Raw genomic sequence first — 15,006 nt, 5'->3', positions numbered from 1 at the left:
TTCAGATAAATGCCCAATCGTAATCCACGCTTTAAAATGAGTTTATCAGTGCCAATGAAGGTTATGTTGAAATGCTACCTTGTAGCTTCTTGGTAGCTTCCCAATCTGGTCAAGAAAGATGAGATTGATTTACAGCTGACGAAGCTTAGTAGTGAGAAGAGAGATCTGTGTTTTTCTCTGCTAAAAACTACTGTGATTAATTTTGTAGTGATGGTGGACACTGGAGCCTAGCTGTCAGACAGAAAAAGGAGAGAAGAGCAGAAGAAAGCTGAACAGGGCTAGTTAGGCTAATTAGCCTTTAGCTTGGGCTGTATCATTCTATAACACAGGGGCTAAACTGTTTGTGCTTATGTTCATTTCAACCCACAGTCAGCAGTTATTCTGCAGTGGTCTGTTCAAACTTGAGAGTCTATCAATAAAATGAAGAGTGAGGTTACATTAGCTCTGCTTGGTAGATGACTGGCAGGACATAACCAGGATTCACTGGTAACACTGGACGGCTACTAAACGAACTGACTATTTGCTTGTTGTCACATTGGCCTACAGATGCTAGTAGTGCTGCAAGATTTGGGGAAAAGGTGCGATTTGCGATTAGGTGGACAATATTGCGATTGTGCTTGTGCTTGCGATTTAATAAAAAAAGTTGTGTCATGATGAGTCTACAGACTTGCTTGGTTATCATGGAGAAAAATCTGAATTGCATGTGCTGACATTGCGATTGCGATTGCGATATCCTCTGTTGCAATTACTTAATTGCATGTGCTGACATTGCTATTGCGATTGCGATTGCGATTGCGATAATCGTGCAGCCCTAGATGCTAGTAGTGCTACATTTAGCCTGCTACTGACGTACTGTACAAACTTACGTTTGCTTGTTGTCACGCTTCAAACAACAGCGCAGTTGCTATGACAAAAGGACAACTTGACTGTTAAATACCTTACCTCATCACGCTGTATCTCGTTGAAGTTGTCTTGAACAAAGAAAATTTGTCCAAAACAAACACACACTTGGTGAAAAGTCACATCTTTACAACAGTGTGTGTGAGACTCTGGGCCAGAGGGTGGTGAGGCAGACCCTCCTAAGAGCATTTTTAAGTAATCTTTGGTTTCAGTTATGTTTAACTGTCTCCTGAATAAGAGAAACTGCCACTGGCTCATTTTCATTTTCAGAATGTCTCAAGTTTCAACTAGTTTAAATTTTTATTGAAAATTTATTAAATAAAATTATTATAAAATTAAATTAAATTATTAAACCTGTATATTTTCAGTATGTAATTAGACTACCAGCAGTTTTTTTTAAGTTTCCTTCTGCCTATGAGTATATTCATACCCACAATCATTCCTTATGATGGATCATTTGTATTTATTTGTGTCAGTGTTAGTGTGGAATCAGGGATGATTTTTTAACACCGTCGAAGTATATGAAAAGCAGGAGATGCAGGAAAGACAACACTGCACAGCAGATTTTTTAGTACAACTCTTGGTGATGCAGGATCCACATTTTTCATTTTTGAATGCTTTATGTTCTAACTCATGGAGTCAATGCTGAAGGCGTTTAACATGTGATCCATGTGCGGGTACACTGTGTTACTCATACATGTTTTTTATTTTTTAATTCTTGTGGGGAGGGAGGGGGAAGGGGGCTTGTGTGGCCTTGCGTCTGGTACTAACTCATCCGGCTATTAATTGTGTTAGCTCCGCAGCTGTTTGCATTGGCCAGATTGAGAGCAGTGCTACAGGGCCCTTCTGCTTCTCTCCACTGGGCTGAGCTTCAGACCTCTTCATTTCCACTGATCCCAACCAAGCTTCCCTGATTGTTCCCTCAGTTATTCCCTGTGTCTGTCTCTGGTTATAAGTCTTATTCTCTCTCTGTCGCACTTGTTTCTCCCCCTCTTGGTTCATATTACCCTCTTGTGTGTGTGTGTGTGTGTGTGTGTGTGTGTGTGTGTGTGTGTGTGTGTGTGTGTGTGTGTGTGTGTGTGTGTGTGTCTCTCTCTCGGGAGGTTGACAGAATCGTCAACAGAACAAGAGCAGAGCATACCATCACATGCTGTTTGTTTCTGAGGCTGGCCAATAAATGACATATGGGCTCTCTACCACCCTCACCCCTCCACCCACCCTTCACCATGTGTCTGCACGAAAAGGGCATAGAAAGCAAATCATGTCAGTTTTTAAGAACAGGGTGACGTGAGGCTCCTCCAGACTTCCAGGTTGTGACCCGTGTTGAGGGCAGGTGGTTCACTGTGTCTCAACCAGGGACATGTGGTTTGGATGAAGTGATTCATTTGAAGTGTATCGGTCCAAAAAGTAGGATTATGAAGGTTGTCATTATTTGTTCTCAGAACACAATGGCCATGTTTTGATAGTGTAGGATAAAAAGATATCTAAAACAAGTAGCTCACATAAAGGAGATGAAGGAATCATTCACTGACTAAATGTGAAAGATTTTTCATTTTAAATATGCTTTATATAATCAAAGATAATGAGTTGTCTGCCTCTTATCTGTTGTCCTAGCTGATAATTAAACAACATAACAACCTCAAACCATTAGTCTAAACCGTAGGTTTCAGTGACAGACCTATTCTGAAAGGAGAGTAATAACCTTCTACCACAACTTTCCAAAACTTTACATTTTACCAATGGCTCCCTCACTCTGTTTGCTGGGCCTGTCAGGCCAACCTGTCCTGTGGTTGTGTGGCTGCCTCGGCCCTACAGGTTGCAGTGGCTGTAGCCTTGGCTGCCCATCTGCCCCTGGCATCTGTCCTCACATCTGCCTGGCTGTGGCCAGGGGACACAACCAAGGAGAGGCTCCCCTCTAACTACCCTGGGATTATTAATGAGGACTTATACACAAAAACATACTAAAAATATACTACTAATACTAAAAAATATGCTCAGAAAAATATCTGAGCATGAACAAAACAGCAGCTTATTAAAGCTGTTCGATCACTTTAATCCAGGTTTACTCAAACAAAACTAAGATTTTCTTTTCAACCAATGGATTTTCCTTCAATAGTTCATTCTTAAGGTCTGTGAGCTGTTTTAATTTGTAGACACAAAAAATACATTATAGCAAAATTTTAGAAACAAATCAAATATTTAAAAAAAGAGAGAGAGATGAAACGTGTAATTTTTCTGTTGGGGATTGATGATGTGATGTGAAGGTTTTGGCCTGTTAAGTTGTAAGTGCACCGACATTATAGGAGCAGGAGCATAAAACAAGAACTGAGAATGTAAATAAGAATACCAGTAAAATGTTTTTCTTGTTCTTCCAGGGCTCCACGCTTCAAGGGCTACCAACAACAAGACAGCCAGGAGCTCCTGCACTACTTACTGGACTCCATACGAGTGGAGGAAACCAAAGTGAGTCCACATTTCTCTACATACAGCCGTGTTTGACTTCTTTTAATGTTTTCAAGGAAACCAACATGTTTTTTTTTCTTTTCTGGGATTTATTTTTTGGATATCCTTTGTTATATGTTTTCAAAGTTTATGAAACTTTTTACTTTTTTATCATTGAAAGCCCTTCAAATAAGCACAAAGTACCCCTTGTACTGCTGTTATTTGATGCTTCTTTAGAAATGCTTTTGCAAAATTTGGCAGAAGAGAATGTGTAAGAAGTAAGGACACCATGGGTACGAGTTTAGTCAGACTGTTTGCCAAAATGGAGGAATTCATTTTTCAGCTATGGCACGGTTAACAAACCCATCATCCTCGTTTGTGTTTTGTGTTAATAAACTTTTTGGCATGCTCACACTCTGAGAAGTAAACATGAAAAACATAACGCCTGCCAAAACATCACCCAAGTAGGCATTGTCGCTGTTAATATTTTAGAACGCTGAAATAACCTCTTGGCTGATGGCGTCACATGAAAAGGAGCTTGGACGGCTACAAGCTCTTGAAACTGCAGGCTGTAGAATACAAGCGACAGACTTAAAAGACAGTTCAGTTCAATCACCAAACATCTTGAATCCTCTTACTTTTGAAGTCATTACTTTAACAGTGAGGGTATTTTTTTCACCGTCCTTACCAGCCCTCCATTTGCACAGGATATTTAATGATGTGGTGTAGCACAGATCTTACCTATTGTTCATTTTCATCCATCAGTAACTCACCCAGCCGTAACGTCATCTTCGTGTTTTGATGCCATGTTTTGGCAAGTACAGAGAATTCCCCTAAAAACCAGCTGCAGCAGCAATTAGGAGACCCCACAGAAGCCCTTTGCAGCAGAGCGCTGCCCCCCATGGCCCCACCAGTGGGTACGAGAACCAAGGAGGAGAAGTTAGCGGGTGTGTTTAGTGGTCAGCCGCAGACCCAGGAGGGGCCGCAGGCTGGGCTCTGCGGCTCTTATTCAAACTTGTGAACGCTGACAGTTGTGCCACTTAGGGGACTTGCAAGTGGCACAACCAGCATCATTGTGTTATCTTGGGAAACCCACAGCTGCTGAATGAGCTCCAGGGCTGTCCCATTGTGCTTTAGGGTCACCCACAGCCCCCTCCCACATACACACAGGCACACACACTCATCAGCCCTCTTCCAATCCAATCAGGGAAGAAAAGAGGGAGGGGGTATTCATCCTCTCATCATTCACTCAGAAACTCATTTAATCAGCCAGGAAAATTAAGATCTTCAGTCACATTTAAGCCTGTTCTGTTCTGTTCTTTCTTTTTTTTTAATCCAATATTCCAAAAAAAAATTCTGAATAAAAATAAAATTGTTTTGGAAGTTTTATTTATACAATTTCCTCAAACAGATGGCAAACATAGTACCTGAACATTTTTCTTTCCTTTGGTTAATGTGTTACTTTGAGAAGGCGCATATAAGGAAATCATCAATACTTTGATAATAAAAGCACATTGTCCTTTGTGGAAGTGTGATCAGTGAGTGGGCTGTGTTTAGTGAGGGATGCGGGTGTCTTGCAGTTGATGTCATCATCCTTTGAGAGGCCCTAAGTGTTTGTGTTTATCTGCCATTAGTATCAGAGATCTGAATATGCTAATTTGGCCTCAGTCAATTATCACCAATTAGCTGAGACGGTAGGTATTACTCTCTCCGGGCATGGACTGTCCTTCTTTGCCTCGTCTTCATTTTAGTTTCCACCCCTTCACTCTTGTACCAGTAACCCTCGGCGCCCCCTCTGCTCCCCCCGGTCCCCCCCCCCCTCACATACACACAGCCCATCCTGTGTGGGACAGTGCATGCTGTTACATTTGGGGGGAGTGAGGATGGGGGTTACTGGTAATTAATTAGTAGGAGAGCCCCCATTCGGGTCTGACCGGGCCGACTGAGTGGGGTGCAGACTGGCCAGGAAAGGATTAACAGGACTTTTTGACCTAAATAGCCAGTCCAGTGCGTGGGTCCCGGGACAATGGGGGCTGACTGGTCTCGTCCACAGACACAGACCATGGCCAATTATCTATTGATTGGTCCTTCACTGTGGCTGTGCCTCTTCACAGCTCTCTCACAACACACTCACTGACCATGTCACCCTCAATAAGAGGGCCCCACAGAGAACTTGGACACACACACAAACATGGACCGTTCATTAGGTTATCAAGTACTAACGCTTTTAGACAAGCACAATAATTATTTTACACTAATGATGCTTGTAAAAGGTAAACCCGTCACACTGAGCTACAGGCTACATTTTGATATTTCACTAATGGATGTAATTGAGAAAATTCAAGATGACAAAAATAAATCTGTTTCTATGTATCCTGTTTATTTTGCATTCAAGCGGCATCCATCACTTTTTTTTTGCAGTGTTTATAATTCTGTGTTTGTTGTTTGCAGAGAGTGAAAGCAGGAATTCTGAAGGCTTTCAATAATCCCACAGAGAAGACAGCGGACGAGGACACCAAACGACAAGTCAAAGGTACATATGCTCAGTGCAGCGTCTCCACTGCCAATGACTAAGATCAATAGTCCCATCTTCTGGCTGTAAATGGAAATACAGCTCACGTACTCATCTGACCATAGGGTGGTCTCATGGAAACAGAGAGCAGCATCCAGTCAGTTAAATTTAACTCAGTAAATTGTTTCGGTCTGAACGTCCGTCATGTGTCTGATAAATGTCTACTCAGTTGAAACTACTAACTCTGTTTTTTTGTAGGTTGTGTTGACTCAGTTGAATTACTCTCATACCATTAATGTGAAAACTGTGCCCATCTTTTCTACCAGCATACGGAAAGGAAGGTGTGAGGATGAACTTTGTCGACCGCATCTTCGTGGGCGAACTCACCAACACAATTATGTGTGAAGAGTGTGAACATGTAAGTGTTTATTGGTGAGGAATAACAGGGTTAGCAATTACACGATCTCCTGATCCAAACTGAGACTGCAGTAGATGTGAAATAATTAAATAATGAAGTGACCCTCATAATTCATCTTTTGGTTAGAGTCTGCTTTAAACGGTTATTGCACGGAGAACAACAGATTAGCCATTTTACAGTTGTATCTGCGGTATTATAAGTTGTGAAGGTATTTTTCAGCTACTAGACAGAAAGCTGACTTATATTGGCTTTTTTATTCCCTTACATGCTTTCCTTCTATATTTAGGGTGATAAAGCATGAGGTCATAATGAAAAACTAAAACTAGGCATCTGAATGACAGGCTCAGATTATACCCGGTCAAACTGGATATCGGAAATTTAGTGAAACTGTTCATTTGTGCAGCATTTCTACTATAGTTTTAGTATTTATATAGACTAAATGATACATGGAATTTGTTTATAAAGTGTTTTGGTCTTCTGACCTCTCGAAGCACTTTTTCACAACTTGCCACAATCATACACTGATGGCAGAGGCTGTTTTGAAAAGTACAGAATTAACTCACCCCCATTTACACACCAGTGTCTCTAAACCAGCGAAGCATGTGTGACTAGACTCAAGAAAAGCAAAATGAGGCAAAAGATCAGGAATTTTTTTTTAACTCCCTGTTTGAAGAGTTTTTGCCCACCGGTGTCTCCCTACTGGTTTTGTACAGCTCTGCAAAGTTTGTGTTGTTACATTAGCTCTGAAAGAAGTCACCATAAGTAATAGAGCAAAAAAAACTACTAGTAGTACAACTACATTTTAAGTTTCATTGTTTCAAACCTTTTCTCCAAAATTTTAACTACCAGCTTTAAAATCACCATTCTCAAGTTTTCAAAGAGGAGAAATTTCAACTTTGAACTTTTGGATAAAAGCACTTCTGCAGTAACCAAAAATACAAATCTTCAATAGTTAGTTTACCTTTTTCCAAAGCTGTGAATACAGTAACATTTGAGTGTCCTGTTGTTGATTTTTCTCTGACTTTATCCCTCTCAAGGCAGAAGTTGTAGATTTGCAACAGCTAATTGCTAGTTACCTGATTTCTCCACATCCACATTTTATGAGCCTTTTTTTTCTCAGAAGTACCACTGCAGAACTTAGGCCATGTCCACATGTAGCCTGGTATTTGGGAAATATAATTTTATACGTTTACGCCTGTCATCCACACGAAACCACAGCTTTACGTCACTAAAAACAATGTTTTCTGAAAACTCTGGCCAAAGTGAAGATTTTGGAAAACTCTGGTTTAATGGTTTAGTGTGGACGCAGGTAAACAGAGTTTTTTTGGGTTCTCAAATGTCACAGTTGAAAGACAGGGGCTCATTCTGATTGGTTGGCACAGGTTCTACGTCGGGAAAATACTGCCCATTATGGGTTTGTCGTGCTTGGAGCTGCACTCACCGGCGGATTAACCCATTGCGTGTGGACGAAAGTATTTTTTAAAACAAACGAGGGGGGATACTCATTTTTGAAAATACCCTGCTACATGTGTACATGGCCTTAGTTGTGCATTAGCAACAAACCTCCATTAAATTGAAACCAAAACTGCACTAGATGAATCCTGAATATATATATACATAAAGATATAGTACACGCCAATTAGTAGATTAGATCTCCTCAGGGTTTTCCCTAGGGGTAGCTTTATTACAATGTTGCAACATCCCAGAATGCATTGCATGTGAAGGTCTCTCTCAAAAAAAGTCAGAATTGTGTAAAACTATCCCATATGATATTTTTCCACAAATATCTGATTTTTTCTGTTACTAAAACTTAATTTAAGCCTGAAAGGGTTAAGAAAAATTGAAGTTTAGTGTTAACAGCTGATTATCATGGCGAATGATTTTAAATGCTGGTGCAAACGCTGACTTGTGCTCCCTCTTTCAGATCTCCACGGTGAAGGAGGCTTTCATAGACATCTCTTTACCCATCATAGAGGAGCGGGTGAGCTTTTGCGCTTGGTTTTACCACAGTTTGTTTTGAGTGATAGTGATTGGTTTCTAACAGATCAGAGTACAATTTATAGTTGGTTTGCTTCCACTTAGAATTAATTAGTTATTATGTTTGTTTTACTTGTTTGTGTGCTCAGATATCAAAACCAACAAACCCTGGGAGGCTGGGGAAGAGCGGACGGGAGCAGGACACCCACGTGACTCACAGTGACACAGTTTTTTCTTCAGCTCATCCAGTCAACAGAAACACGAGGAAGCTAAGTGGACAGGTAGGGTCATGTGTGAAATATGTGAGACCTTCACATTTGAAATAGATTTTTTTAGCCTTTTTTGATGAATGCCACTCATAAAGTGATTATTTTCTGGGTTTATTTCTTTGAGCTGTGTGAAACCTGTCTTCTTTAAAGGAACTTGAGTGTGTGTGATTTTACCCCCAGAAGCCGCCGAGCAGGAGGTCCTCGAGCTCTATGGAGGAGAAAGGAGCAGGCTGTAGTGCAGAGCGGCCTGATGAGGAGGGGGTTGCTGGTGGATCCGCCCGTGGTTTCTCAGTTTGTAAGATGGCTGTTGCTGGCAGTCTGTCAGACGGCAGTGAAAGGGACTCGGGCGCTCAGGACAGCAGTAATGATGCTGACAGTGAGGCCTCAGAAAGCGAGTGGGCCCCACGCATCTCCTCCTCTGGCCACAGCCACGAGCACACGTCCACCCCATCCTCTACCTCTACCCTCACTCCATCCCCTACGCCCGTCTCTGCCTCCTCCCCGTTATCGTCCTCGTCCGCGAGACAGGGTGGCGCTGTGGAGCAGCTGGTCACTGCAGTTTCTAAAGTCAACCTGGGGTTCAGCTCTGGGGACTGCTCTCCATCTACTCACTGTTCTCAGGAGGAGCAGGGAGAAACACACGCACGAGATAACCTCCACCATCAACAACACAAGGGGGCTTTCCAGGTGCTGTCCCACAGTTACACACCCAGCTCCAAGGAGTGCTCCATCCAGTCATGTCTCCATCAGTTCACCTCTGTGGAACTGCTGATGGGCAACAACAAGCTGCTGTGTGAGAGCTGCACTGAACGCAGACACAAGCAGCTGCGCAAGAGCGGCTCAGCAGGTAAGACAGAGGATCAAGAAGTACAAGATAGAGCTCAGTGAGGCTCCTCACCTGAAAATAACTTCACACATGCAGAATCATTACAGAATTATTTGAAAGTAGGGAGTTATCCCAAAGTTTCTACAAGCTGTCTTTCAGCTCTGCTCTGAAACACGTCCTTTGATATTGATTTTGTTTATGAACAAAAAGAAACTTTAATAAAAGTTGACCTGATGTTTCTTGATTTTCTGTGCTCTTGTTGTTGACACAGATAAAAAAGTGGAAAAGATTTACACCAGCGCAAGAAAGCAAATGCTAATATCATCACTGCCTCCTGTCATCACATTACATCTTAAACGTTTCCATCAGGTGAGCAAACACACGGTCTTTTTCTTAGCCAACGTTTAGGGTAAAAGATTTTTGTGTTGCATCTGCTGCAGTAGTCTGTGACATTTATAAACTCTGTTAGGTTTGTGTCGTGGCTTCAAGTCTAAATGTCAGTATGCTTTGTTTCTGATCTTGTGTTGAAGGCGGGGATGAACTTAAGAAAAGTAAACCGACATGTTGACTTTCCACTGGTCTTGGATCTCGCTCCGTTTTGCTCAGCGTCCAGCAAGGTAAATGAAACAAAAATGTTGATGTGCTTAAAAAAGACATAATGAAACTAACAAGTTAATCTATGAAAAAAATCTTAGCTGTTTACTTGTGATGGTAAAATAATGATTAATCTGCACATGATTCTTTGATTTATCAATTTGAAAAATACGTTTGAGATCAGTAGGTTTTCCTGGACCAAGCTCTGTAGCTCTCATTTCTTGCTTCTTCTATTCTGCTCATCTTCTGTCTCTTCTTTGCTAGAACCTGGCTGCTGGTGAGCGCGTCCTCTACAGCCTGTATGGGATTGTTGAACACAGTGGTTCGATGAGGGGCGGACACTACACAGCATACGTTAAAGTGCGATCTCCCCAGAGGAAAACAGAACAGCACCACAGGAATCTGTCAGGTCAGAGTTTGGCCCTTTTGAACATTCTTTGACACTTTTAATTTATTATTTTACAACATGTCTTCATATTGTGAAAGATAGCGATAGTGTCTCTACAAAAAGTAGGGTCAAAAGTGATCCTGATTTTCTGTACCCTCTGAATTTTCTTACCTTTTTCAACAGATAAATAATTATGTTTAAATAAATGGTAATAGTGATCTCAGCTAATAAACTGATGCAGGCTCCCACTGTACCTTCTCTGAGCTTCAGATCTCAGAACCAGAGTACACCTGAGTAGGTTATGTAGAATATGTGAGATCGTTTTTGTGCAGGTCATCTTTGACAGTTGGGAAAGAAAAAATACAAAGTGTACCCAGCCTGATTCTGCAGTTACCTGCGGACATCAGTTTTTAGAGACGAGACATATTATAACTGGAACCAATGGTTCTCTGTGTAATACAGTACAAGACAAACAGATCCATCTCACCCTCCTCTAGAAGTTTTCTTGGGAAATCTTGTACAGAAAACACAGAACTAAATATGTTTTACAGTCTCCAAAGACAATAAAACAAATAAATAGAAAGCTCGATAAGATTATAATTGATTCAAAGATGCTAAGCAGGTCTGAGAGTCCAAACAAAAACAGACTCATTTGTAGTCTTCAGGGCATATTATAATTGTCTCATTTGCCTGGTGCAAAGAAAAAAAAAACAATCTGTGACTCAACCAGGGTAAGTTTCAAACAGGGATATCTGTGATCTGGTTCAGCTTTAATATAAACAGTGTTATCTTTTGTCAGCCATCCATGTATTTGAGCACAGGATCATGCAGCAGCCTCAGTCTTACAAAGTTTTCTCGAGTCAATACTCAGAAGTTCTTGATGTGTTGGCTCCCACTTTGCAAAGAACAATCAAATAGAAATGCTCCAGCCCTCAGCAGGCAAAGTCTGATGCTATAATTTAAGATCGTCATGTCTGAATTCAATGAAATTATTGATGGTTTACTTTCCTGCTAGTGTGCCTAGAAAATCAACGCTGTCTAATAAAAAATGTTTTCTTCCACTTTTGCCAATTTGACTTTCTATCGTAAAGCATGAAAGTGTTCACAGTCTCCTCTGGCCACCGTGAGCATTTGGAACTTAATGACCAATAGAAAGACATTTTGTTGAGTGATCTAGATGGATCTAGATCTATCTTATTCTACAGTCTCTCACTAGCAGGAGGAGTTTTTTGTTAGGTTTACTCTCTAATGTATCAGTTTTTGAGTAAAACTGCATCATTTCGGACTACTGACCTTTTGATTATCATGATTTCAGAGTAAAATCCCAAGAAATAGCCTTAATCAGGGTAATCTGCCATGTGGAATCGTAAAACAGTCAGCTTTCAACCATTTACCAATGTAATGGGACATAAACCAGGAGACTCGAGGTTTGTAAATAAACGTCACTCCAGTGTATTATTAAAACATGTTTGTCGCTTACAATTATACACGTAAGTCCATCTGAAATATTAAAACGTTAACAGATGATTCAAAAAGTATAATGGTTTCATTTTGGGTCTTTTATGTGTCAAATCACAGTATTTAGTGTATTTTTTTAAGTTACTGTATGAGAATAAACATTTTTTACACTTATAGAAAAAAAGGAAACATTGCATAAAAGCTGTATTGTTATTTTGTTGTTGTGGAGACAACCTGTGACGGCTTGTCTGTATTAGTATGCCTCTGTCTTATGACATTAACATTAACTGTGTTTTTGTGTGTTTTCAGGTGCACGGGATGTAGGAGGAAGCTCCCAGGGCCAGTGGGTTTACATCAGTGATACCACTGTTCAGATGGTACCAGAGTCAAGGGTACTCAACTCTCAGGCCTACCTGCTCTTCTACGAGGAAATGCTGTAATATGAAAAAAAAACAATCCTGTAACTGTTTTCTTTGTATTCTTTTTGTACATGCCTGTACTGCTCCTCTTGCTGTATCTGTGAGTAGGTGGGAAAGGGAAAGACGACACTTACTTTTCTTATATTTGTGAAAAAGAACTTTGTTCTCTTGCATAGGAATTCTCAGAGTAATCTGACATATATTAAGATAAGTATCAAAGAGTTATTATTTTCTGATTTGATAGAACTTAGATCTTTCTTCATGTTTTGGGTTTTAAATATCCTCCCTTTAAAAAAGGGCTTGGAGAGGAGAGTCTTAACTCCTGCTGTCTCGGTCAGGATCACGTGCCTGGGAAGTTAAGTGCATGAGGGAGTTTACTACAGTAGCTTACAGGAAAAAGACAGAACTGTTGCATGCTTAAACCGTGCTCAGCACTGATTCGCTGATGTCAATTTTTGTGTGCTTGTGTTTGTGTGCGCACATGTATGAGTGAAAGGATAAGTGAGTGAGACACAGGAGATTGTAGATTTAAGGTGCTATGTGTGTCACTTGCACATCAGTACACACAACAAATCTGAGTGGGTATGGTCGTAAGATTTAATAAGGTTAGCACCATCATGGTGATCAGCGTCTCACACAAACGCTTTGACATCGTGTGGCTCCAGCTCACGTGTTGAGACGTATTCTTGATTTCTGCTGCTAGCAGACGATAGATGCTGAGAAATGCAGAGAGTAATGGATTCAGACATGTTTGTCCTTTTAAGTCAAGAGTAAAACACGTGAGGAGCAGTAGAGCGTTGTTTGTGACAGTTTATGATGGATGAAGATTAAATGTTTGGAAACATCTACAGTGTTAAAAAGAGTTAGGCCAAACTTTTACCCTTTTATTTAAGACGATGATTCCATACTGGTGACATACTGGTTTGAATTGCTACACACAGCACCTTGATCAAATAGCACAACTGTTATTTTACAGCCTACTTGGAAAGGGTTGTTCTTTTCTACAACAGAATGTATAATATTTAGACTATCGGTGAATTACATTTGCCAAAGACAAGTAAAAAAAACACAAGTCAGAGCAGAAAATCAGAACCAAACACAGAGTTTACTTCACTCAGTTTCATTAATGTTTGTTATGTTGAGGTAAGATTCTTCAGTGTTGTTGCACAAAACATTGCTTTTCAGAACAAGAAAGCACTTTTTCTGCCTTCATTCTACTTTAACTCCACTGTAACATGCAGCGGTACATACAGATCTATGAAGATGTCCAACAAAGAGTCACAGATTGACTTTGAATTCCTTCATATTCTGGGAAAGTTCAGCAAAATTTAAGCATGAAAAACTCAAAGGCTTTTTCTTTGCTGAAATGTGCATGAGTTGAATCTTCTAATGAATGTATTGCCTGTCCTCGAAAAGTCTGTCAAATGAACTGCTCATCTTTTTTCTATGAAATTACAAGTGAAAATGTTTTTCTTTCTCATTGGAAATTCGCCAAAAGTAGTAAATGAGGAAGTTTTTCACATCAGAATTTAGAGGATTACTTTTTTCTTTCTTTTTGCAAACAAAGACAAATACAGTGCCTGTGCTTCAGGTCAGAGGAACCTATGCATGGCGAAAAGATAAGAATAGACAATGCAAAGAGGGATACAAGTATAGTATTTATCTACAGTATGACCTACTGTAATCAGAGTTAACCAGAAGTATATGTACAAACTAAATAATACAAACTATGGTGCTTCAGGGGTGCAGGGTCTTTTCCTGAAGACACAGTTGTTTCCACAGAAAATAAAAGATTTCAGGTAATAAATAAACATTTGGAATGAGTATAACTGTATACTGTATCAAATAAATCTAATTTATGAACTGAATCCTCTCCAGGACTCTTCTTTATCCCTGAGTTTTATCCTCTCTGCCTCAAAAGCTCTAGCTGAAGAGAGATGAAAGATCACAAGGGTAGGTTTTGTTGTTTCTGCTCTGGACTCGATGTCACAGTGTTTTTACAGTGAGATGCCATCCAGCATCGCTCTCAGCTGTCACATGGTGCCATATTCAACCCATCATCACCGGTGATTGGCCCTGACGGGTGCAAAGCAGCACTGCTTCAGAACATGTCGCGAGCTGGTGAAGAGGAGGTGGGTGTGGAATCAGGAAAAGGGCAACGTCCAAAAACATCCTCCTCCACGTCCTCCTGCTCCCACATGCTGTGACATCGGAGTCATGCTGCTGGAACATTAAAACAGGTTGTCAAGCCTCCACCAACAAAAAGAGCAAATCTTTTCTGAAATGTATTTGTCTATTTTTAAAGCGTAAGGGGGGGTGGGTTTTGGCTTGGGGACATGCAGCCAAAGCATTTGATGTGATTTAATGCAACTTAATGAAAGGCACGCCACCCACTTTATAAGACAGCTAAACAGAACTAATGCTGGAATGCTCATTTGGGTTTCACTGCAGTCTCCAGCAGCAGTGTGGGTGAAATTTCACTCCTAACAATAAGAAAAAACACCAACACCGTCCCTCTCACTTTCTCTGACACCCTACCACACTTACCACGCATTAACAACAACACAGTTACCACATTTTCATGTCAAAGTCAACACCCATGACTCAGGCTTCACAACTCAAAGTCAATACAAATAAAGGTTGTTATTCACACCCAAAGTACACCAGACAGAGTGCTGAACAACACCTGCAAATAACTCTGTCCTAAGCACTGAGAATTTTATAATTTAGCAAAAAAAATTCATGTACAATAAGTCACTTTACACTGCTGCTGTAGTTACAGTAATTTTTGCTGAAATCCAAC

The 15,006-nt window shown here is 40.6% G+C and overlaps 1 protein-coding gene across 1 annotated transcript in view; it reads left to right on the top strand.

Annotated features, from left to right (window-relative positions):
- The window catches only part of usp45 (ubiquitin specific peptidase 45), a 39,489-nt gene extending 25,468 nt beyond the window's left edge, over positions 1-14,021 (top strand). Inside the window, exons 9-18 of the mRNA XM_074682733.1 lie at positions 3,276-3,363; positions 5,794-5,875; positions 6,181-6,272; positions 8,197-8,253; positions 8,399-8,530; positions 8,699-9,365; positions 9,616-9,713; positions 9,875-9,961; positions 10,203-10,347; positions 12,094-14,021. Coding sequence (XP_074538834.1) covers positions 3,276-3,363; positions 5,794-5,875; positions 6,181-6,272; positions 8,197-8,253; positions 8,399-8,530; positions 8,699-9,365; positions 9,616-9,713; positions 9,875-9,961; positions 10,203-10,347; positions 12,094-12,224 — 1,579 coding nt within the window. The 3' untranslated portion in view covers positions 12,225-14,021. The remainder of the gene's footprint in view (positions 1-3,275; positions 3,364-5,793; positions 5,876-6,180; positions 6,273-8,196; positions 8,254-8,398; positions 8,531-8,698; positions 9,366-9,615; positions 9,714-9,874; positions 9,962-10,202; positions 10,348-12,093) is intronic.
- Positions 14,022-15,006: the final 985 nt, after the last annotated feature.

This window comes from Halichoeres trimaculatus, unplaced genomic scaffold (assembly GCF_033239565.1).
Source record: "Halichoeres trimaculatus isolate MK-OKI-2021-1 unplaced genomic scaffold, fHalTri1.1 fHalTri1_scaffold_12, whole genome shotgun sequence".
NCBI classification, from domain to species: domain Eukaryota; kingdom Metazoa; phylum Chordata; class Actinopteri; order Labriformes; family Labridae; genus Halichoeres; species Halichoeres trimaculatus.
This window is presented reverse-complemented; position numbering and strand designations above follow the sequence as displayed.